The sequence below is a fragment of the Anolis carolinensis genome, unplaced genomic scaffold (genome assembly GCF_035594765.1).
Source record: "Anolis carolinensis isolate JA03-04 unplaced genomic scaffold, rAnoCar3.1.pri scaffold_10, whole genome shotgun sequence".
NCBI lineage: Eukaryota > Metazoa > Chordata > Lepidosauria > Squamata > Dactyloidae > Anolis > Anolis carolinensis.
Genome location: NW_026943821.1, coordinates 13,927,952 through 13,953,693, shown reverse-complemented (window position 1 = coordinate 13,953,693; position 25,742 = coordinate 13,927,952). Strand labels below are relative to the sequence as shown.

Genomic DNA, 25,742 nt, shown 5'->3' with positions numbered 1-25,742 from the left:
TGGGTATTCCGAACGCGTCCTTTGCCCGTTTACACACAGTCTTTGCAAATAGTCCCCCCTTCCCCCAAGAAGCAGAGCTGGAAATGCGGTACCTTGGTGGAGGGCCAGCATGCCCATCCTGCAGAGCAGCGCGCCCAGGAGCAAGGGGCAGCTCATGGTGCTGGAGGGGCTGCGGGAGGTGGTGGGTGCAAATGATGCTGCAGAGCGGGAGGCGAGGACGGAGGGAAGAAGCAGGTCCGGGCTGGCTCTCGCATCCGACCCACCAGCCTTGCTGCATCTCAGGCGGGAGGGGGGAGGAGGCGAGGGAGGGGGCGCCCGAGCGGCACAAGGCGGGAGGGAAAGGGGGGCAAAAAGGGGCGGGGAAGGCTCGGAGTGACAGCTGGGCAGAGTGGGGGGACGCGCCCCGGCGGGCCAATGGGCGCCCGGCATGCAAATGAGGCAAGTGGGGGCCCACCAATGGGGTGGAGGGAAGGGAGGGGGCCCTGATTTATGAGGGGCTCTTTGTTACTGCAGCAAGGCTTGGGGAGGGGGGGGAGTTGCTCGCTTTCCTCCCCCCCCCCCAATACACACCAGAGAAGGGAAACCTGGAGAGATCCCTCCCAAGCCTCATCCTTCCCCCTTCTTTGGATTTCCCTTTTTTAGAGAGACAGAAAGGAATAATTCTTAAAGGTAAAGAACTGACAAAGTTCTGGAACGCAACACACCAGACATCACAGTTGTGGAAAAGAAAAAAGGTTTGGATCGTTGATGTTGCCATCCCAGGTGACAGTCGCATTGACGGAAAAACAACAGGAAAAAGTCATAGAATCATAGAATAGTAGAGTTGGAAGAGACCAGGGCCGTAGCCAGAAAAAAATTTCGGGAGGGGTTTTGAAAATTTGGGGGGGGGAGGGGTGGTGAACCCCTGACCCACCCGCCCCCCGGGTTCAGACCTGTCAATATCTGCTTGAGATAGTGCCTGGAGGGACTCTTAGTGTTTTGCGTCTCATAGACTTAGCATGGGGATTTGGTTAACCAGTTAAAATTCATGAGTAAACCAGATTTTTTTTTAACCTTAACATTTGGGGGGGGGGGTTGAACCCCTAACCCCCCCCCCTCCCCCCTGGCTACAACTCTTCCAACTCTACTATTCTATGATTCTATGATTCTATCTACAGGCCTGGAAGAGACCTCATGGGCCATCCAGTCCAACCCCCTGCCAAGAAGCAGGAAATCGCATTCAAAGCACCCCCGACAGATGGCCATCCAGCCTCTGCTTAAAAAAGGTAAAGGATTTCCCCTGACGTTAAGTCCAGTCGTGACCGACTCTGGGGGTTGGTGCTCATCTCCATTTCTAAGCCGAAGAGCCAGCGTTGTCCGTAGACACCTCCAAGGTCATGTGGCCAGCATGACTGCATGGAGCGCCATTACCTTCCGCCGGAGCAGTACCTATTCATCTACTCACATTTGCATGTTTTCAAACTGCTAGGTTGGCAGGAGATGGAGCTAACAGCAGGCACTCATTCCGCTCCCGGGATTTGAACCTGGGACCTTTCAGTCTGCAAGTTTAGCAGCTCAGCACTTTAACACTCTGCGCCACCAGGGACCCCTATTCCCTTTTTTAGAGAGACAGAAAGGAATAATTCTTAAAGGTAAAGATTTTCCTTAATAATAATAACAATAATAATAATAGGTATACACGCAGAGGCATAACACTGTTGCTCAGATGATTCATTGGAACGTGTGCCACAAATACCATCTTCCTGCGACCAAGAACTGGTGGGATCACAAGCCGGAAAAAGTTACAGAGAATGAACATGTCAAGTTACTCTGGAACTTCCGAATTCAGACAGACAGAGTTTTGGAGCACAATACTCCTGACCTCACGATCATGTTAAAAAAAAAAAGTATGGATTGTCGATGTTGCAATGTCCAGCGTGTGATCCAATACAATAGCCAGCAGAGTGTCTGCTGTGGACTCATCTTGTTGTGTTTCAAATAATAATAGGTAAAGGAAAGGTAAAGGTTTCCCCCTGCCATTAAGTCTAGTCATGTCTGACTCTGGGGGTTAGTGCTCATCTCCATTTCCAAGCCAATGAGCCGGCGTTGTCCGCAGACACCTCCTAGGTCATATGGCCAGCAGGACTGCATAGAGTGCCCTTACCTTTCCACCGGATTAATCTGCTCACATTTGCATTATTATTATATTTGTTTATACGACGCTTTGTCTCCCCAAAGAGAACTCAAAGCGGCTTGGCATAAAAGCATCAGTATACAATTTAAAATGTACCAATATACAAACCTTAAAATAGAATTAAACACAACGGCACGAAAAATTCACAGTCAAACTCCATCAAGACATATTCAAAATTAAAAACCACAGCACCCCCTGACCAGATCTTAAACACAAGGGAGCTCCAGAAAGGAGGCGCAGTCACTTCATCTTTAAAAGCCTGTCTGAAAAAAAAGGTTTTAGCCCGCCGCCTGAAGGACAGCAGGAAGGGGGCCATTCTGGCCTCCCTGGGAAGGAAGCAGCCAGACCTTGAAGCTGCAAGGACATTCAGTGCTGATCAAGGTGACCAATTGCAACATTCACACTTGCTTCCAACAGAAAAGAGTTCTTTCTCCCACCCTGGACCTTCCACAGATATATAAACCCCGCTTGCCTAGTTTTCCAACAGACCTCACAACCTCTGAGGATGCCTGCCATAGATGTGGGCGAAACGTCAGGAGAGAGTGCTTTTGGGACATGGCTATACAATCCTGAAAACTCACAGCAACCCAGTGATTCCAGCCATGAAAGTCTTCGACAACTCATCTTGCATGGGAGAAAGTGGTAGTGATGAAGGAAGCTGAATATTTTTTTGGGCACTGTTCAGGGAAGCACACATCACAATATTGAAACCAGATGTGAGAGAGCTGGGGCTGATTTAGCTCAGCCCCTAAACCTTTCCTTCCAAAAGCCCCTTCCAACTCCTGCTGGGCCCCCCACCAGCCTCAGTATATCACAAGCCTGCACTTTCTTCAGCTCCAGGCCCATCTTTGAGCTTTTGTCGTTCCTGCTCCCAAGTCTTTCACTGGGCTCTTCCGATAGCAATGCAGTATATATATATATATATATATATATACACACACACACACACACACACACACACACACACACATACACACACACATAGCTTCATACCACCTCTCTTTCTCTCTCCTTTCCTGGTCTTTACAGGTACCGGGAGCCCCTGGTGGTGCAGCACATTAAACAATTGAGCTGCTGAACTTGCTGACTGAAAGGTCAGCAGTTCAAATCCGGGAAGAGGGGTGAGCTCCTGCTGTTAGTCCCAGCTTCTGTCAACATGCAGATGTGAGTAGATCAATAGATACCACTCCAGATGGGCAAGTCACATTCTCCCAGCTGCAAGGATAATCCCATTGTGAATAAATCTTGCCAAGGTTCTGCAATAGGCTCTCCTTAAGGTCAAGAATTGTATCTATGCATGCTGCCCCTTAGAGCAGGAATATTACTGAACTGCAGGTCCCATCAGCCCTAGGCAAAAGTGAAGAATTCTGAGAATTGTAGTCCAACAACATCTGGAGGCCAAAATTAGTCTTATCAGTGTCTTAGAGGAAGAGTAATGTTATTGATCATATATTACACTTAATCCTTAGTCTGGAGCAGAATAGAGCCATTTAATCGACTGGTTTTATCTAAGTGGGTCTACTCTATGTAGGACTTGCCAATAGGATTCTAAGCCTTGTGGCTGATCCCTTAAGATCATGTCCTGTCTTTTGAAAATCACCCTCCACACTGAAATTCTATTAGAACAAGTTTTACAATCCTTTCGTTGCCACGTTAAAACGTATTTCTCTGCCCAGGGCACTTGAGCCAGGAAGTTTGTCCTTTTTCTATACAACTGCCTTTTTCATTGCTTTACGACCGTACTCCCTTTTGTTTGTATTGCACATTAGTTTATATGACCTTTCTATTTGATTTTGTTTTGTCTTGCTTTCAATACTAACTTGATACCTTGGATAAAGATGGTTTCAAATACCCTAAAGGCATCAAATAGGAGCCACAAGTTAAACCCTTGTGCCAGCTGAACTGCTGACCTGAAGGTTGGTGGTTCTAATCTGTGAGACAGAGTGAGCACCTGTCTGTTAGCTCTAGCTTGCAGGAACATGAGAGAAGCCTCCCAGCAGGATGGTAACACATCCAGGCATCCCCTGACCAAAGTCTGTAGATGGCCAATTCTCTCACACCAGAAGTGACTTGCAGTATGTTCTAAAGTTGCTTCTGACATAAAAAAAAAAAACAAAAAACAGATCCCATCTGAACTCAGAAGCTAAGCAAGATCACTTTGGGTTACCACTGGGTTGGTAAGGAAATGGCAAAACAACTTGCCTAAGAAAATGGTCTGAAATTCCTAGCGTTGTCCTAAATTGAGAGGCAACCGAAGCTTCCTTCACCTTTATTGTGACGATTGTAGCAACAGTGGCTTCTTTCACCATCATTAAATTCTCCTTTCTCATGCAAACTGGCTGCTCAAACAAAATAGCCTTTCCCAAGCCATGATGGACTACACTTCCTATTATCTTTATAGAACTCCACCACTTCCAGATTTCCTATCTGTAAATAATGGGGTTTTTATAAGTCACTTTGTTTTAAGGATGCCATCTTGGAGAATAAAGATGTTCCTGAGCCCTATTTACAATATCTATTGGAAGTAATGGTGTCTTTCCATATCTCCTCCTCCTCCTCACCTGGTAAATAAACCCTCATCTAACCCTCTTGGACCTCTAATCTCTTTCATACAAGTCCTTTGATACCACATTCATTTCAATGTCTCCATATTGTGCTTGGTCTAGTTCTTAATTTATTGACAAGAAAGCTCAAGTGCCTCACCAAACTACAAATGTCCAGGTTCAATCAGATATAGTCATGGCAGTCAAAGTGGAATAAACTGGTAACATGAAAGACGTCAGCTGATATTGGATTGTGACTCCCATCACCCTTAGCCTGCTTTGCCACTAGAGGAGAATGCAGAGAGAAATGAAGTCCACTGACAATTGGAGAGTCACGCAATGACCTTGCTTGTCTTGGCATGTTAATTGTAATATCAAAGGATAAGTGGAACAATAAATTTAAAAAGTACCCTAGAGAGCACAGCACCTAAGGTTAGGAGAAAAGATACATCCTTCCACTTTGCACTGGGAAAAGGAGAATAGTTTACAACTTTCCAAGATAACAAAAGCCCTATGTTTTAAGTATAATCTCCCCACTGATATAGCCGGGAACCCCCGGTGCCACAGCATGTTAAAGCGCTGAGCTGCTGAACTTGCAGACTAAAAGGTTGCAGGTTTGAATTCAGGGAGCAGAATGAGCTCCCACTGTTAGCCCCAGCTTCTGCCAACCTAGTAGTTCAAAAACATGCAAATATGAGTAGATCAATGGGTATTGCTCCAGTGGGAAGGTAACGGCACTCCATGCAGTCATGCTGGCCATATGACCTTGGAGGTGTCTAGGGACAACACCGGCTCTTCGGCTTAGAAATGGAGATGAGCACCAACCCCCAGAGTCGGACACAACTGGACTTAATGTCAAGGGAAAATCTTTACCTCTACTAATATATCAATCCTCAAAACTCCTCCCTTCCCATACCATCTGCCTATCACCTTTCCATATACCCCAAACATCAGGAAGAATTTCTTCACTGTGAGAAGGGCTGTTCGGCAGTGGAACTCTCTACCCCGGACTGTGGTGGAGGCTCCTTCTTTGGAGGCTTTTAAGCAGAGGCTGGATGACCATTTGTCGGGGGTGCTTTGAATGCCATTTCCTGCTTCTTGGCAGGGGGTTGGACTGGATGGCCCATGAGGTCTCTTCCAACTCTACAATTCTATGATTCAAACACAGTTTTTTAAATCTGGAATTGACTTATCATGCCTCTTTCTAAAAATTTGCTTCCCTGGGGTGAGCAAATCACAGTTTGCACTAACTGTCAGAAAGGAGGACCAGTCAGTTTGGCTTTTTGCTATGCTGCATGGACAGAACTTGGCTGGACTTGCTTGCTTGGTCTACAACTTCAATAATCTCCCAGCCATCAACCATCTGTACAAATGCCTTTCAGCTCTGCCTGGTTTTCCAAATCTGGAATTTCTGTTGTACAGATGCCCTATGGCTTTGTCTGCTAAATGTCTATATTCCTAGCAAAGACACCAAATGGGATTTTTTTTAAAAATGCGAGGGTGTTAAATGCACTTCCTTTTTCTGTCTCCTGCCAGAGCCACGGTGAGCTTTTTCCATCAAGCCATCCCTCTCTTCCTCTGCACAAGGAAAGGCAACCTCCCTCCCCCTGCAAGGGGCACATCATCAGCACCCTCCACTGGAGCAACGCCGTGGGTCCTGAAGGTCAAGGATGGGTGCAATGAGGGCGCCCCCTAGTGCACCCCACTCCCTCTCATTTGAGGATGCGCTCACACTTCCAGGGGAATAATAGAACAAAATAAAATGCTGATGTTGGTGAGCCAGTGATGGATGCTAATTACCAGGGGTTTAATTGCTCCTCTTTACACCATTAGCAATGAACCACTCAGCTTCTGGGATAGGGAGAAGATCATTAATATGAGCAATTCCCAAGGAGGGAGACTGAGCAGACGGGGAGGGGGTCCGTCTGCCTCTCTCCCTCTTCTCTCGGCTTCATTGACTCCTATCTACCTATAGCATTTGGGAAGCCCATTTCATACCTTGCTGCTCTTTAAACAGTGATGCCAACTTAACAGCTCTACTCCCCTATACCTGTCATCCTTGCTGGATGCCTTCAAGTTATTTCTGACTTATGGTGACTCTAAGGCTTGCCTGTCTTAGGGTTTCATAGCAGAATTCATTAAGATGGGGTTTGTATTTGCCTTCCTCTAGGGCTGAGAGAGGAGGTTTCTGTGTCTAATCCACAGGGTTCAAATCCACACACAAATACACATGCACAGCAAGGATCTTCAGCTTGTATAGCAGGGTTATAAAGGTAAAGGTAAAGGTTTCCCCTGACGTTAAGTCCAGTCATGTCTATGCGGGTTGGTGCTCATCTCCATTTCTAAGCCGAAGAGCCAGCGTTGTCCGTAGACACCTCCAAGGCCATGTGGCCGGCATGACTGCATGGAGCACCGTTACTTTCCTGCCGGAGTGGTACCTATTGATCTACTCACATTGGCATGTTTTCGAACTGCTAGGTTGGCAGGAGCTGGAGCTAACAGCGGGCGCTCAAGCCTCTCCCGGGATTTGAACCTGGGACCTTTTGGTCTGCAAGTTCAGCAGCTCAACGCTTTAACGCATTTCGCCACCAGGGCTCCAAAGGGTTATAGCACTGGCTAAATGGGGACTATTGAGATCCCTTGCATGACATCTCCCTGGACAGTGGTGCTGGTGTATGTCGTGTTGACATTGGTCAAACTGCCCCACAGTTTAGTTTCAACTTTCTAAGAGCTGATGAAGAAACATGACCTACAAACTATCTATAGACCCACTAAGAAAATCCAACAAGTTCTACATTCAGGAAAGGACAAGAGGGATCCTCTCACCTCTGCAGGAGTTTACCATATACCTTGCAGCTGTGGACAAGTCTACATAGGGACCACCAAACACGAATCAAGGAACATGAAAGGCATTGCAGAATAATTCAACCAGAGAAGTCAGCTATAGCAGAGCACTTGATGAACCAACCTGGACATGGCATATTATTTGAGAACACAGAAATGCTGGACCACTCTAACAACCACCATGTCAGACTACATAGAGAGGCCATTGAAATCCACAATTAGGTGGACAATTTCAACAGAAAGGAGAAAACCATGAAAATGAACAAAATTTGGCTACCAGTATTTACCAAACCTCTAAAATCAGGACAGTAAATAAAGAACAACACTCAAAAACAGACATAAAACAATCAGGGCCAGCTAATCACCTCCCAACAAAGGATTCCCCCAGCCAGAGGTAGCCAAGCTTTGAAGCTGCAGTTGTAATCTTTAATATCACCCTCCCCCATTTTATAAGTTTTAGTGTTTTAACGCGATCGGTTCCTTGTCCTCCCCACTCATGTCTATTTTACTCATGGACTTTACTCAGAGTTTTGCACTAATCACCCTCTATATATAGCAATTATATGTATGTACACAGCAATCATAATGCTGGGAAAAATGGAAAGAAAAAGGAAGAGAGACTGACCAAGGGCAAGATGGATGGATGGTATCCTTGAAGGGACTGGCTTGACCTTGAAGGAACTGGGGGAGGCGACGGCCGACAGGGAGCTCTTGTCGGGCTGTGGCGCAGCTGGCTAGCCCGGGTCGGGTTAAGCCCCCGACCATTAAATAGCCCGGCTTGCTGTTGACCTATGCAGCCCCGAAAGAAAGTTGCATCTGTCAATTAGGGAAATTTAGGTACGCTTTATGCGGGAGGCTAATTTAACTAATTTACAACATCATAAAACTGCCAGCAAAACACGAGGAAAGGAATGAAGAAGTACAGCCACTAGTGGACAGTGAAGCAACGGCTCCCCCTGTGGCCAGAATCGTGAAGCTGGAAAAAAATGTTAAATGCCTCTGTGTCTGTCTATATATGTTGTTTGTCTGTTGGCATTGAATGTTTGCCATATATATGTTCATTGTAATCCGCCCTGAGTCCCCTTCGGGGTGAGAAGGGCAGAATATAAATACTGTAAATAAATAAATTGTGTGGGCTGGTCCCTGAGGTCATGAAGAGTCAAAAACGACTGAACAAATAAACAACAAAAACATAGCAATTGATGTCTTGGTTTTAATAATTGTCATGTTATGTTGTTTTATAACTATTTTATTATATTGTGTTTTAAATTTATGGATTTTTTTTAATGTAAGCCGCCCCAAGTCCCTTCGAGGAGATGGAGGCGGGGTACAAGAATAAAGTTAACATCATCATCATCATCATCATCATCATCATCATCATCATCATCATGGTGACCAATTGCAACATTCACACTTGCCTCAAACAGACAAGAGTTCTTTCAAACAAATTAGAGTCTCTTCACTCTATATTCCAAAGATATATAAACCACACTTGTCTAGTTTCCAACAAACCTCACAGTTTCAGAGAATGCCTGCCATAAATGTGGGTGAAACGCCGGGAGAGAATGCTTCTGGAACATTGCAATACAGCCTGGAAAACTCACAACAATCCAGTTTCTAGGAGCTCTCCAATGTGATGAACCCTATCCAATTATGGATCAGCACCCTGGTCAGTTCCTTCTAAAATCTCAGCAGATTTACTGCTCCATGAAGTGGAAGCCATTCTCTGCCCGTCCCTGAGGATTCCATAGTCTCTTCACAAGAAAAAAAAAATTCTCCCCAGATTTCAGCATAGGTTTGGACATTTATCTTGTCCCTCTCCCCACCCAAAATGCGGTTATGAATGAAAAGAAGGTGGGTACCGTACAGATCACTTCATCTTTCTGTGTATCTGCTGCCTTCTATGCAGCTCTTATCACTGCCTAAGAAGAGTGCACAGGATTGCAGCCTAACTGGAACTTTTTTCTAAGCAAGCGAGCCAAAGGCACCAATCCATTTGCCTAAGAACAGATGCCTGTTTCATTCCCTTGTTGATCATGATGCCACAGTGATGGGAACAACACAGCAAATGCTCTTTTGAAAAATGTAAACACACAGTGGAATGTGGCATATGAATATCATAATGATGCCTTTTCCCTGCTTTCTCCAACAGCTCAGAAAATGTTGGCTTGTACAGTATTATTATGAAAATTAAATTCAATAGAAAGTTTTAAAAATGAGAAAATAATAATCATGTAATGGTCCTTTGGCTCTGGCTCTTATTGTCCCCTCCCCACTTTTGACCTCCATAGATGAAATATAGAGTTGAAAACAAATGAAAGAAAGTAATTGATACAGCCTTCCTCTATTGCCTTTTAACAACTAAATCGGCAGAAATTAGAGGGGGAAACTCAGTGCTTCAGAAGTACATACTTTGGGATTGCAACTCCCAGAATTCCTTAGCTTCATGAGAACTGTAATTCAAGAAAAGAAAATGACCAATCTTCAGTGAAGCTTGGAGACCACAGGCAGATAATAGTGACTCCTGGGATAGACTTCATTTGCTTTTATTCCCCAACACAGGCCTGGGCTGTGGCGCAGGCGGGACAGCAAGCCAGTGCAATTAACTGCAATGAATCACTCTGACCAGGAGGTCATGAGTTCGAGCCCCGCTTGGAGCCTATGTTTGTTTGTCTTTGTTCTATGTTAAAAGGCATTGAATGTTTGCCTATATGTGTAATGAGTCCCCTTCGGGGTGAGAATGGCGGAATATAAATGCTGTAAGTAAATAAATAAACAAACATTGGTTCTACTGATGCGAATAGTATAGGCATGGGCAAACTTTCGGCCTCCAGGTGTTTTGGACTTCAACTCCCACAATTCCTAAAAACTAGTAGGAGTTGAAGTCCAAAACACCTGGAGGCCCAAAGTTTGCCCATGCCTGGTATAGTAACTATAATGATATAATGAATTTTTCATTGCTTACTTTTTCATTATGCAATTGTGCTAGTGGGAAAGCATCATTCTGTGCCAGTTTCAGAAAGATTTTAATCAACATAAACTCTTAATTATTTCAATGGAAAACCCCAGGAGCCATCCAGTCCAACTCTCTTCTGCCAGGCAGGAAAAATACAGTCAAACCACCCCCAATAGATGCCCATCCAGCCTTTGAAATAATAATAATAATAATAATAATAATAATAATAATAATAATAATAATAATAGGAATTCTAGTAGGTAAACTTTGGAGTTATTGCCTCTCAACCTTGCCTATTTCACAGGGTTGATTCAGCTCCAAACTGTATCTTTTATCTCCAACTCCCTTTAGAGAATGAACACAAGTTTTCCCCCACCAAATTTTTCTGGGAAGAGGAGGAGACACAAGGCGGTAAGCAGAATTCTGGGAAATGTAGTTTGGGAAGGAAGGACCCCTGTGGCTGAGAATTCAAAAGACTCCACCCTAAAGTACATAATGAAAAAGTAAGTAATGAAAAATTCATTATATCATTATAGTTAAACTTCGGCCCTCCAGGTGTTTTGGACTTCAACTCTTACCAATTGTTAGGAGGTCATAGGTCAGTGTTTTGAATCTTAAATTTTTTTATGGGGTTCCCCTCATGTTTCTTAATACCTCGTTGTATGTACAAATCTTATGAAATAGATACAACAAATGAATTTTTGCACTGCCCTAGTAACTATCTATTCTTTCACTGCACTCCCAGTGTTTGGAATGAAGATCAGAAGAATTTTAGCTAAGCTTGGAAACTTCTGTCTCTTTCTAAGTCAAGTTTTGCTCTTCGGTCTCATTGGCATTGCATTGCTCCACTGCTAGCATCCCCCTCTTGAACTGAATGCAAAATTACATGAAGAGAAAATCCAGAAATAGAGGCATCTGTGCATTTTTAAAATGCAATGGTATTGCACTTCAAGAAGCAGAGCAGGGACTGTCCCATAGCATCTTCCTTTTTAGGGAGTATGGAAAAACTACCAGATTAGAGCTGATACAATTTTTGGATTAGTTTTCCCAGACTCTCCTCATAGAGCATTTGAGAACTATATTCCTGCCTTCTTTCCCACAAACCCTCTTTTTTTTTCAAGCTACATTGTAGAGCAGTGTTTTTCAAATTGTGCTCCTCCAGGTGTTTTGGATTTCAGTTTCCAGAAATCCCAGCCAGTTTTCCAACTGTTAGTAATGATGGGGGCTGAAGCCCAAAACATCTGGAGGAGCACAGTTTGTAGAGCACGCTTCTTAAGCTATCTGATATGGATGACCAACATCTTTCACTCAAAATATGCCAGGGACCAGTACCATGATTCTTCTCATTTACTCTATTTTGTTCCATTCCTGGAAACTCTTCAGGGATCCGTGACTGATGCCTCATGGACTGGCGCTGGTCCATAGACCACCTTTTTGAAAAGCACAGCTGTATCCTACCCTTTTCCAGCCTAGTTTGTGATGGGCAATGACAAATTCCATCCTCCACAGACAATTCCACCCACTGTTCTAGTTGTGGATGTTTGAAGCTGCATGCATGAGCCTGGGAAAGGGAGCAATAGATTGAAACCATGATCACAAACACGAATGCACTAAAGCAGTTGGTTGAGCAGAGAGAGAAAGCAACACAATCTTGAATTGGTTTTTCTGCTTTTCACAGTAGCTTGAGCCGCATGAAATTATGGCATTGATATGATGCTATCTCTTGCCAGGGTCTTACAGAGCATGGCATTGCCCAAGGCATAGGTGCTGGGGTTGGCTGCAACCCTACGAAATCATCAGTAGGAAGCGAGAATGAGGACACACTGCAGACATAAATGCCTTGCCACGGCTCAAATGCCACCGCTGAAATTTTAATACCATAAGTCTATGTCACCTCAAAGGTGTTACTTTTCACTCCAGTTGGTTCGCACATTTGGCTGCAAGTCATGCAGGGCTGAGTAGTCAAGTGATGAAAAAACAAAGTCATGATCATTAAATATGTTAGCTATTTTCAGCTCTCGGCAGCCATTTGTACTAACAACACACAGCATTGCTGCCTCTGGGCCCTGCCTGAGGTTTCTCCACTAGTTGTTAAGCACCAACATTTCTTTCCCTTACAAGAGCTGAATTATTTGTGAACATGATGCAGCTGGCCCTTTCCCCTGATCAGGTAGAATGTTTATGCATATTCCATGATAACAATGCAGTAGCTGAAAAGAAGGAGTTCATAGGAAAATTGGCATAGCCTATGTTGCACCTCCTATAGTGTTGCAATAGAAACTATGTGGTATAGGCTCTATGTGGAATCCCCGGTGATAAAGCTTAACAGGGCTGATAACTGAAAGGTCAGTGATTCAAATCTGATGAATCTGGGGAGTGAGGTAAGCTCCCATCTGTCAGCTCCAGCTTCCCATGCAGTGACATGAGAGAATCCTCTCACAGGATGGTAAAACTTCAAACATCTGGGCGTCCCCTGGGCAATGTCCTCGCAGATGACCAATTTTCTCACACCAGAAGTGACTTGTAATTTCTCAAGTAGTTCATGACACAAAAAAAATGTGGTATAGTGCTGTTTGAGTTGGACTAGGACCCTGGGAAATCAGGGCTCAAATATCTACTCGGACTTGGAAACTCACTGGGAGACCTTGTGCAAGTCACTCTCTCTCAGCCACAAAGGAAGGCAATGAAAAACCCACTCTAACCAAGCCTTGCACATTAAAACCCACAATAGCTATGCCTTAGGGTGCACCTACATTGTAGAATGAATACATCCACACCACTTTAATTGGATTAGCTAAATGCTATGGTATTCTGGGAATTGTAGTTTTATAAGTTTTGCAGCACTTTTGAAATCTTTGCCAAAGAGTGTTGCAGACATCAACTCCCAGGATTGAGCCATGGCAATTAAACTGCTGTCAAACTGCATTCATTCTACAGTGTAGATGCGCCCTTAGAGTCATCATAAATTAGAAATAGTTAGAAGGGACACAACGACAACATATAGAACAATTTTTAAAGACAGGTTTTGTTGGAGAAATAGCTGTCCCAACATGCCACAGAGCAAAAATGGAGGGGAGATTAACCTGATTGGCTAACCATATCACACTACACTGTTATAGCAGTATTGTTCCGTGTTAACTGCCATGACAACATTTTGTGCAATGCTGAGGTTTGTAGTGCAGTGTGCTCCAAGAACTCTCTGGCCGAGAAGTCTACAGCTCCATCTACACTGCTATATAACCCAGTTTCTGAATCCAGATTATCTGATTCGAACTGGATTATATGGCAGTGTATACTCATATAATACAGTTCAAAGCAGATACTCTGGATTCAGAAACTAAATTATATGGAAGCGCAGATACAGCCTCAATGCCCTTCCCTAAATTGTCAATCCCAGGATTCCATATGATGTTTCCATGGCAATTAAAGTGGAATAATAGTGCTATAACAACGTAGTGTGGGAAGATGAGCCTTGTGACAGTCCTGTCTTGGTCACTATCATGGAGGTAAGGCTATTCCACCCATAACCTTGACATGAAAACAAGTGGTGAGAAAACTTGAGATCCCATTGTTATTAAAGACATAGGATACTGAACTAAAATGATGAAAATAATTTTAATAATTAAAATAATAATTGTAACCCCGGTGGCGAAGTGTGTTAAAGCACTGAGCTGCTGAACTTGCAGACCAAAAGGTCTCAGGTTCAAATCTCAGGAGTGGAGTGAGCGCCCACTGTTAGCTCCAGCTTCTGCAAACCTAGCAGTTCGAAAACATGCCAATGTGAGTAGATCAATAGGTACTGCTCCTGCAGGAAGGTAAAGGCGCTCCATGCAGTCATGCCGGCCACATGACCTTGGAGGTGTCTATGGACAATGCCGGCTCTTCAGTTTAGAAATGGAGATGAGCACCAACCCCCAGAGTCAGACATGACTGGACTTAACATCAGGGAAAAACCTTTACCTTTACCTTATGCCTTGTATATTTTGCCTGGCCAGTCAAAAGATGCTACCAGCCAATAAGAGTACATGGAGCCACGGTGGCAGAATGGGCTGAACTGCTGACATGAAGTTTGGGTTGCTGACCTGAAGGTTGCTGGTTTGAATCCACAAGATGCAGTGAGCTCTCATCTGTCAGCTCTAGCTTGAGGGGGACATGAGAGCTAACACATCCAGGCAACACATCCAGGCGTCCCCTGGGCAACGTCTCTGTAGACGGCCAATTCTCTAGCATCAGAAGGGACTTATACTATGTTCTTAAGTCACTTCTGACACGATTTTAAAAAGAGCACATGGTTTTCTAGGTCTCTGATTTCACTATAGTTTACAACTTCCAGAATCACCCAGGCATTAAGCAGAGAGGCATTTCATTAATGAAGCAGCCTACGCAAATTAAAATGAATCATGATGCTCTATGTTGGTATACTTGTATAATCATGTGTTGACCTTTTGATTTTTAATTTTACATGTATATTTGTACATATTTCTATGTAGCCCTTGAAGAAAGCCACTGAAGTAGACAAAAGCTGAAATGTGTGGGACACAGAACACTTGGAGACATATCTCCTTTTTCTCTTTTGGATTTCATTAGCTATGACCAGCTTTGCTAAACCTGGACTGGGAGAGTACTGGCAGCCGAGCGTTTGCGAGGGATTCACACACACACACAAAGAATACACATGGGGGATAGCCTTGAGTTTGTGGCGGGAATCCAAGGACAAACCTCATTTTCTCTCTGACATTTTGGATCACAACAGTGGAGCAACAGCTTGTGAGAATGAACTTTCTTCTGCTGCCTCATCAGTGTTCCAGCCATCGATTTCCCAACCATTTCCGTGTCTCATGCCAACCAGACCGATGGGCCCACCTATCCGGGCACCTCCAGCCTTGCCCCAATAGATCAGACCAATGGCCCCCATCTAGCCTCCAAGCGTGAAATTCGATTACCGCGTCCCTATCATTAGCCTCATTGCTATAGCAACAGATGTTATTAGCAGACATAAAATTCCCCAACCCCTTTATTAAATCTAACTGCAGAATTTGACTCCTTGACCCTCGGCGTCTGCGGCAGCTGTTTGGTGATTAGAGTACGGGGGTTTGGGAGTTTTGCCTCATGGGCCTTTCGGCTTTTTGAGAGGAAGCCAACAAGAGCCAGGTTTCTGCTCCTGGTTCAAGGAAGGAGCTTAGATTTCATCAAGCCTTAAATTGTTACCTTCCCAAAGCATGACCTGGGTACACCATGGAAAAAATTATAATTAGTACATTAAAAACCTAGAATGTACATGTTTTCTGGGCAATGTTTCAAAGGCATACCCTCCTTACATTTTACATGATGCATTTACACATTTTACAAACTGCATTACAATTAATGCAGTTTGACACCACTTTAACCACCATGGCTCAATGCTACAGAATCAGTTAAGTGAGACAGTGGCTCTTTGGCAGGAAAGACTCAAACATTTGGGTAGTGCAATATGAATCCAGCACAATGTAGCAACATAAAGGATAATGGTAGGACTAGGTATTATGTTTTAAAGTTTAATGATATTTATATGTTTTATTTGCCTTATTTTTATATACTATATTGTTGTTATATTGTTGAATTGCAGCATCGAATTGTGTCAGACTATGTAAGCCTCTCAGAGTCCCCTTCAGGGTGAGAAGAACCATAGAATCATAGAGTTGGAAGAGACCTCATGGGCCATCCAGTCCAACCCCCTGCAAGAAGCAGGAAAATCTCATTCAAAGCACCCCTGACAGATGGCCATCCAGCCTCTGCTTAAAAGACTCCAAAGAAGTAGCCTCCGGGGCAGAGAGAGTGTTCCACTGCTGAACAGCTCTCACAGTGAGGAAGTTCTTCCTAATGTTCAGGTGGAATCTCCTTTCCTGTAGTTTGAAGCCATTGTTCCGCGTCTTAGTCTGCAGGGCAGCAGAAAACAAGCTTGCTCCCTCCTGCCTATGACTTCCCCTCACATATTTGTACATGGCTATCATGTCTCCTCTCAGCCTTCTCTTCTGCAGGCTAAACATGCCCAGTTCTTTAAGCCGCTCCTCATAGGCAGCTTGTCAACATCTCCCTTCACCTGCGGTGCCCAGAACTGGACACAGTATTCCAGGTGTGGTCTGACCAAGGCAGAATAGAGGGGGAGCATAACTTCCCTGGATCTAGGTGCTATACCCCTATTTATGTAGGCCAAAATCGCATTGGCTTTTTTCGCCGCCACATCACATTGTAGGCTCATGTTTAACTTGTTGTCCACAAGGACTCCAAGGTCTTTTTCACACATACTGTTGTCGAGCCCCTGCTGAACTATTTTGTTAGTTTCAGCCCATCTCTCTAATCTGTTAAGATCGTTTTGAATTCTGCTCCTGTCTTCTGGAGTGTTAGCTATCCCTCCCAATTTGGTGTCGTCTGCAAACTTGATGATCATGCCTTCTAACCCTTCATCTAAGTCATTAATAAAGATGTAGAACAGAACTGGGCCCAGGATGAAACTCTGCTCATGGCACTCTACTTGTCACTACTTTCCAGGATGAAGAGGAAGCATTGGTGAGCACCCTTTGGGTTTGTTCACTTAACCAATTACAGATCCACCTAACCATAGTTTTGGGTTATTGTATGTATTCCAGGCTGTGTGGCCATGTTCCAGAAGTATTCTCTCCTGACATTTCACCCACATCTATGGCAGGCATCCTCAGAGGTTGTGAGGCATGGATAAACTAGGCAAGGAAAGGAAAAAAATATATATCTGTGGCCGGGATCACAGGATCAACCCTGTGATCCCGGCCATGAAAGCCTTCGACAACACATTAACTATAGTTTTGCCTAGCCCACATTTGACTAGCTTGTTTGCCAGAAGTTCATGGGGGACCTTGTCGAAGGGCGGAATATAAATATAGCAAATAAATAAATAATTCTCTACTTTCTTCTCCACCAGGAATGTTAGAAGACACCCTTGATGTAAAGGCTGCTACCATTTTCCTACTCCATCTTGTCCATATTGCACTGAACATTCTTTTTTAAAAAAATGTTTTTATTGTAAATACGAGTGAAATAATAACAAAATTCATCACCATTTCAATATACACATCCAATTATATATTCTCAGTAACATTACACTTGCTAATTCCATCTTTATCTCCCACTTATGTCTATTGGTTTTTCACCCCCTCCCCCCACCCTCTGGGAACAGTACTTTCTTTCATTCAGATATTATTTTAATTGATCAATCGTAAATAGAGAATGATTCAATTCTTTATATTTTATTTGTCCTTTGACTTTATCTATCAATCTTCCCCATTTCAGATCCCAGTTTTTTTTTTTATTCAGCCTTTTTTTACTTTTCTTTTTTTGTGTCAGGAGCAACTTGAGTCGCTTCTGGAGTGAGAGAATTGGCCGTCTGCAAGGACGTTGCCCAAGGGATGCCTGGATGTTTTAGATGTTTTTACCATCCTTGTGGTAGGCTTCTCTCATGTCCCCGAATGGAGCTGGAGTTGATAGAGGGAGCTCATCCACGCTCTCCCTGGGTGGGATTCGAACCTGGCAGCTTTCAGGTCAGCAACCCAACCTTCAAGTCACAAGGCTTTAGTCCACTATGCTACCAGGGGCTCCTTTGATTCGGCCTGATATATATTTAGTTCTCCTTTCAAGGATGTAATCTTGAAGCATAAAATCAGCTAGGTATTATTCATACCATTTTTAAACTTCCCACTTTGTTTGCTCTTTCCAACCCAAGGCAACTGTTGCTTGAGGGGCAACTATCATGTATTTTATAATTTCCCCCCATTCTTAGGGGAACATTCTTACTGAACATTCTTAATGTCTTCCACTTTTGTTTCCCCTAAAGATCTTTCTCGCCTACTTCTGAGCCCATTCCAATCAATGTGCCTGCACGTCCTTCTTGCAATGTGGAGACCAAAGTTTGATAGCAGTACTCCATGGGAGGTCACAGCTCAGTAGTTCAGAGCTGACTTGACTGACTATAATTTTTCCCCATGACTTGGAAAACTTGGTTCACTAATCTATACACAGAGGGATCCAGGTGCCCATACTCATCAATGACCACAGCCAAGACTGTACATGACAATCTATGGACCAGAAATGGACCATGCCAGCTCTCCAATTGGGCAGCTTCTGCTCAAAATAGGGAGAATTGGCAACACTGCTTTCCAAATAGCCATGTGAGCCCCAGCTACAGATGGCAGAAACCTTTGGATGGATTTTCTTCCACAGTCTTGCACTTGGCACTTTATCAAGTGACAACTGCCCTTCTCACACCCTCCTCCCTAAATTGACTTCCTATTCCCCCGTTCCTTGCTAGAATAAACCTCTCTGACTAAATTGTATAATTTATCCACTTGAGTAATCTAATCTAAAAGTTACAAATCTTTTTTCCCCTCCTCTCTTGCACATACTAATTTAAATTTAACTGTTGATTTCTTAGGAAATAATTCAGCTCCTGCCTTTCCAAATTAGTCATCTCTGTTGTTTACATTATTTGCTTGTTTGTATTAATATTTTCTTTTAGCCTGCTTCTCCACCCAAGGGCCTTCAAAATAGCTTACTGAGTTAGAAAAAACTTAATAATAAAAAGCACAACGAAGACATTACGAGAGAAATATATGATAGAACATGTGAACGAGCAGCAAGACAACTTCCAGCTGTTATATGGCCCGGTCCCAAGTCCCTTGAGAGGGATTCTTTCAATAATGACCTTGAAGTCAAAACTGATGTGCCCTACAGGTCTCACACCCTTGACTCTACTTGAAATATGAGTTTGGAAGGGAATCCCCAATGGGCTACTCTGACAAAGAGGAGGAGAATATTTATATTTAAGCCTGTGCAGTGTGCTATGGAGTGTCCAAACAGCTTATGTCCATAAGATGCATTGGCACACAAGATTCTGGGTGACCTTGGCTTGCCAGAGACATCATGTGCTTGTGCACACCAAGATGGTTGATCCCTTTTGGCTTCATCCATGAACATAAATGAGCAAAGAAACCAGCCATTGTTTAGTTAGCATGTTACCTGAAGCAACAGTTGTAAATGAAGCAACAAACTAAGATTTCCTCAGTTTGGGGAATCTGCAAAACAAGGGAGGCAATCCTAGTTGGGTTACTGGCTTATGCCATCAGAAAATAGGAAAATATGGCCTGAACATAGTGGTTAACTATACCAAGTCCTATAAACAAAGATTCCCATAATTTTGGTGTATTGTTATGTGTGAGGGTAACGGCACTCCATTCAATCATAGCAGCCACATGACCTTGGAGGTGTCTATGGACAATGCCTAATCTTCAGCTTAGAAATGGAGATGAGCACCAATACCCAGAGTCGGACACAACTAGACTTAACGTCAGGGAAAACCTTTACCTTTATGTGTGAATGTTGCCATTTTTTCAATTGATATTACCAAAGACCTTTTATGGGAGATCAGCATTATGGGAGAGGCTCTGTACTATGGGAGAAGCTCTGAAAGATTGGGTAAAATTTGGCCTTCCAAATGATCCTCTTCTCTCAGTTCAGCACCATCTAGGTTAGATAAAGGTTTTCCCCTGATATTACATCCAGTTGTGTCCAACTCTGGTGGTTGGTTTTCGAACTGCTAGGTGGGCAGAAGCTGGAGCTAACAGTGGGCGCTCACTGCACTCCCCGGATTCGAACCTGTGGCCTTTCAGTCCACAAGTTCAGCAGCTCAGCACTTCAACACACTGTGCCATCAGGGGTTCCCATCAGCATCATCTAGTGGACTATATTTTCCCCACCCTTGGCCTAAGGCCTTCTAATGTGTTTATAGTACAAACAAGAGTTGAACTTGAGATTTCATTGATAGAATGATAAAAAAGGTAAAGGTAAAGGTTTCCCCTGATGTTAAGTCCAGTCATGTCTGACTCTGGGGGTTGGTGCTCATCTCCATTTCTAAGCCGAAGAGCCGGCGTTGTCCGTAGACACCTCCAAGGTCATGTGGCCGGCATGACTGCATGGAGCGCCGTTACCTTCCCGCCGGAGCGGTACCTATTGATCTACTCACATTGGCATGTTTTCGACCTGCTAGGTTGGCAGGAGCTGGAGCTAACAGCGGGTGCTCAAGCCACTCCCGGGATTTGAACCTGGGACCTTTTGATCTGCAAGTTCAGCAGCTCAGCGCTTTAACGCACTTCGCCACCGGGGCTCCAGATTGATAGAACGATAGACAGAATGATATAAAGTTGGAAGAGATCAAAGGGTCATCCAGTCGAACCGCCCCCCCCCCCCCCCCAAGAATAAGACATGGAGCAATGGTTTCAAAGTGCAGGAAAAGATATTCCACCTTAAAATTAGGAAGAACTTCCTGAAGGTAAGTTCAGCTTATAGAACTTACGGTATCATCAGAAAAGAACTTCTTGATTAATTCAGCTTTTAGCAAGGCTCATCTTCAACAGATATATTAGCAAAGGCAGGATCCTTTCAGGTCGACAATCTGAGCTACTGAAGTTTTATCATCTCTGCTCCAGTGGCTTTGACAACAGTCCGATACAAAGAAAGGAACAAACAGCTGTCTTGCAGTATTCTTCGTCCTCTGGATCGAGTACACTCAGCTCTGACTGGGAGATCTCCCCCTATTACCTAGTTCTTCTGACTGCAAAAGCTGGCAATTGTGCTTAGGATCTTTGCCATGCAGAGCATGTGCTCTTTCCCCCTGAGCAACAGTCCCTCAAAGAGATATACTGATGGGTATGGGAGAAGCTTCTTTGTGGAAATTTATTTCTGTCAGACTACGGTATGAGGCACAGAGCAAGAGACTGCGGGGAGGAAATGTGTCAGCCACCCTATTGGTATTGTCTGGCATTTGCTTTAGACATCCAACAGGCAGCAGTGTCTCGAGAAGACAGATTGTCCAAAATGCCCTCCGGGCAGGAACTGTGCAGCTCCTGTCCTGGGCAATGCCTACCACTCACTTCTAAATAAATGGTAAGTACTATCGCAGCCTGCAGCAAGCATGTAATTAGTTAGGGATTCATTAAGCCCATTGTGTGGGTGAGGAAATCCATAGCAACCCTCTTGAAACAGACCATTGGAGTCTGGCTAAATTTCAGCTCTACACTAACATACACATGCATACATAAATACACACACATACACCTGAATAGAAGACCCTGAAAGAGTTCATGCAAAGTACTTCATTAGACTGCACTTCTCAGAATCCTTCAGCCAGCTAACCAGACTGCCTTGGGGATTCTGGAAACCGTAGTCCCAAAAAGAAACTCATTTAAACTTCTCACATTGACTATTCCTTTCTCTACAAAAACTCCTGGAGATTTAGCTCTGCTGGATGGGGGGATTCTGGAAGCTGTTATCCCAAAGATAACTTTTGCAAGCTTTGTGCATTGACTATACTCTTGGCTACCCAAAAAGCCTTGGGCTTTTGACACGTTACATTTCCTGGACAGTGTGATCTCACCAAACTTTGCATGAGGACCACCAAAACTAATGGCATTTGTTAATAATAATACTAATAAAACTTTATTTATACCCCGCCACCATCTCCCCATGGGGACTCGGGGAGGCTTACATGGGGCAGAGGCCCAACCAACATAGAACAAAACATAGACAACACAATACAAATCACAATATAAAAAGATAAAACAGTAATACAATATATCAATTAAAACAAAAATGCAAGATAAAAAATTGCATTTAAAACACATAAATGGTAAAATCGTAATAAAAACGGGATAGATTATTAAAAACCCTCTGGGGTGGATTAATTAATGACTGTATCTCCAAAGGCCTGCAGAAGCACTAAGCAAAAGCAAATGGGAAGAATTAATATTGTCAGGGAATCTTCATTTTTGTGCCACCATTCTTATGCTATGGTGCCTCCATGGGGAGCGGAGAGGAGAGCTGAAAGCAGAGGATTGTTCTAGACAGAAGTAAATTAAACACATTACTGTAAACAGTTTTGTACTATTCTGGTCCTAAATATAATCATCTGGTTTGATTCTTTCTTTACAGTTTTCTACCAAGATGGAATGGCCCATCTTTAAAAGAGGAAAGCATGCAACCAAGCATGTTCAAAGTGCCTTTCTGTAGCTAAATAGAAGAGTTTAATGGAGGTCTATGGAGCAGAGGTGGGAATGGTTTCATCTCTAGATGTTGTCAGGCTGCATGGCACATCATCCCTTACCACTGGCTCTCTGGGGAAGGTCAGAATCCAACAACATCTGGTGGGGGGGAGGAGAAGAAACCCATATTCTTCACCCATGGTTAAGGAAAAAAATATCTCCCCACTATAATCCATGTTCTGCATTCTCCCAAAGTTAACTACAAAGATGAAGTGTTGGTCAGTTGTAAATGTTAATTCAATTTGCATTGGAATGCTATAACCTTCCTGGTTGCCTGCCTTTACCAATTAAATATAATACTTGGAATAAGTGGCACACAGACTGAAATTCTGTACAGCATAGCGTAGCTGCACGCAGAACAAATGCTACATTTGTGCTTTCAACAACCTCAGGCTGACCATTTAAACCTACAAGTGCATACCCATCCTGGGTCTTCAGTATGTCTCTGTGAATGATGTACTGAAAATGTAATCATTTTGAAATTGACTACAAGGATACTCCCTGCTCAGATCAGATGAACAACTTCAGTACACAACACAATGTATCACTTACATCTCTCTATACAGGACTAAAGGTTGTGTGTGTGTGTACTTTTGGGGCATGTGCTGACCTATAGCAGCCCCATGAACTTCATAGGGTTTTCTTAGACAAGGAACACTCAGAAGTGGTTTTGTAAATCCCTTTTTCTAAAATATAGCTTTAAGTGCATGGCATTTCTTGACTGTTTCCCATTCAAATACTATTCAGGGATGATTCTGCTTAGCTTTCAAGATCAGACAACATCTGGTGGCTTTAGGCTTGGAATCAACCAGTAAAAACGGAAAACAGTTAATATGAAGTTAAAAGACAATTCAGACATTATTTTGTTAAAAACACAGATTTACGATCAGATGACATCTGGTTTTCGTAAAACTAGTTTTCAAGACCAGGAGACATTTGAAAACACATTGAAAACAAAATGAATTAAAGGTTTTTCTCAGTTAGAAGCTCTACCTCTGCAATGAGTTAAAACCAAAGGCTTGCCTAAATATAGAGTCTTTGGACCTCACGACATTAGGAATTTTTAGCATCCTAGGACACTGACATCCCAGGTGAGCAATGGATCACGAGCCCCATTGCTCAACTGGGCCAGCAGCATCCTAGGACACCAGCCAATGGGAGGAGGACAACCATAACTTCAGAGTAACCAATGTGGGACCAAGAGAAAGCCTTCCTCTGAACATCTTGGAAGTCAGACAAGCGCACAGAAGGAGACCCAATCTTTGGACTCAAGCCATGTAGGGCTTTAAAGGTCACAATGAGCAGTTTGAATTCTGCCTGGAAATGGATTGGCACCCAGTGGAGCTGTTTTGCTAAAGCAGATTTCCAACAGAGTTCAATTATAGACGGGGACTTTTGTTTTCCAACCCAGCACCCTCCACATGTTTTGAATTGCAACCCCCATCGTCTCTACCCACAGTGGTCTTTCTGGATGGGAATGATTGACGGTGTTGTCCAACAAATCTGGAAGATGTCTTGTTGAGTAAGGCTGGGCTCAATCTTCCAAGACATTCTTAGTAAAGACTGTAAGCTAGTTCTAATGTTATTTCTACCTGGAGCAGATCTTTTGAAATCCATGTGACAAGTTAGTTACGACTTGGAAGACATATTTATTTCAGAAGTAGGTCTGATGTAAGACTTTGCCCAATGGCTTGAATAAAGTTTCAAACACTAAATGTTGTTTTTCAAAAGAGGGGGTGCATTCCGATTATTATTTTTCTTTGAATTCTGGAGTGTAGAAACAGAATCTGCACAAAAGAGTAAGTGAATATAATGAGCCTCGCGGAGTCCTCCTCATTATGCAGCACAAGAGCTCAGCCACTTCATTAAACTCGTGCTGCACATAGTAATGAAGGTCTTAAGTGGCGTCATGGATGGTGAGCCCAAGATGGTTAACAGGTACAAAGGAGCCATCTCAAGCCGCTTATTCAGTCCAGATTTGACGAACAGAAAAAAGGATGATGACAAAACGGGGAAAAGCAAAGAAGAGGCAGTCACAATGAAAACCAAGAGGGAGGAGTTGGCATTGAGGCTAAACTTGGAAGGCAGGGCTCAGTAGGGAAAAAGACATGTTCACCAAGTCTGATCCCATATATCATAAGTTCACCACATATGACATTTAGATAGGAGTTCCAGTTGAAAATCATCTCAGACCCAAAGATCTAGGAACGGTTCCTGGAGAGGTCATTAAGTGTTGACTGCTGTTGCCTAACAGTCAAACCAATGCTCTACAGTGGTTTGAATGCTGGAATACAGTTCTGGAGACCAGGGTTTGATACTGCACACAGCCATGAAACCCACTGGATGATTACTTCTTGATTGGTTGTACCTTTGCATTGTTAATCTCGCCGATATAGCCACAGGGTTCAGCCCTACTTCAAGGTGCTTTCCCATGATCTTATAGCACTTTTAACTACCTTTTGTTTACAAAACTCACTTAGCGCACTTTTGCCCAGTTCATTTTTATGATTCTATTGCTGTGTTTTAACTTGTGTTTTACTAATGTTTGTTATTTTACTTTTATGTTAATTTTTAGTTTTTATTTGCATGTGGTTTCTGTTATTTGATGTTGTTTTATGTTTGTTATTGTATTTGCCCGGGCTTCGGCCCCATGTAAGCCGCCCCAAGTCCCCCTGGGGAGATAGAGGCAGGGTATAAAAATATTATTATTATTATTATTATTATTATTATTATTATTATTATTATTATTATTATTACAGGTGAGTCACACACTTCCAACCCCAAGAAACCCTGGGGTAGGTTCATCTTAGGGTTGCCATAGCCAGAAATGACTTGAAGGCACACAACTCTTCATTCAAACACATACAAACAGTTGCTCACATTCAAACATAGAGAGAGGATATTCTCCTATTTGGAAATTAAGACTGACATTTTATTTTAAGCGGCTCTTTTTAAATCAAGGTGAAATGCAGGGGTAATTCATTTTCACCCACTTAGGATGATGGGATAAGGAATATTTCATATTTTGCAGGAGGGAGCAAAGTGCAATAGAAGATAAGCTCTGGCACCACAATGATTAGAAGGAAAAGATAATGAAGTAAATGTGTAGACCACTATGGAAAGTT

General features: G+C 43.3%; 1 protein-coding gene and 1 long non-coding RNA gene across 4 annotated transcripts in view; one reads left to right on the top strand and one right to left on the bottom strand.

The window, feature by feature from the left end:
* The window catches only part of iglon5 (IgLON family member 5), a 245,013-nt gene extending 244,598 nt beyond the window's left edge, over positions 1 to 415 (bottom strand). For all 3 annotated transcript variants that reach the window (XR_010000673.1, XR_010000674.1, XM_008117307.3), the window contains exon 1: positions 93 to 415. Coding sequence is in view for 1 of the 3 variants with exons in the window: in XM_008117307.3 (XP_008115514.1) it covers positions 93 to 156 (64 nt within the window). In the remaining 2 variants the exon portion in view is untranslated. The remainder of the gene's footprint in view (positions 1 to 92) is intronic.
* Positions 416 to 556: 141 nt separating this feature from the next.
* On the top strand, positions 557 to 8,755 carry LOC134293716 (uncharacterized). The gene is made up of 2 exons (XR_010000675.1): positions 557 to 669; positions 6,253 to 8,755. It is a non-coding gene; the product is annotated as an uncharacterized LOC134293716 (long non-coding RNA).
* Positions 8,756 to 25,742: the final 16,987 nt, after the last annotated feature.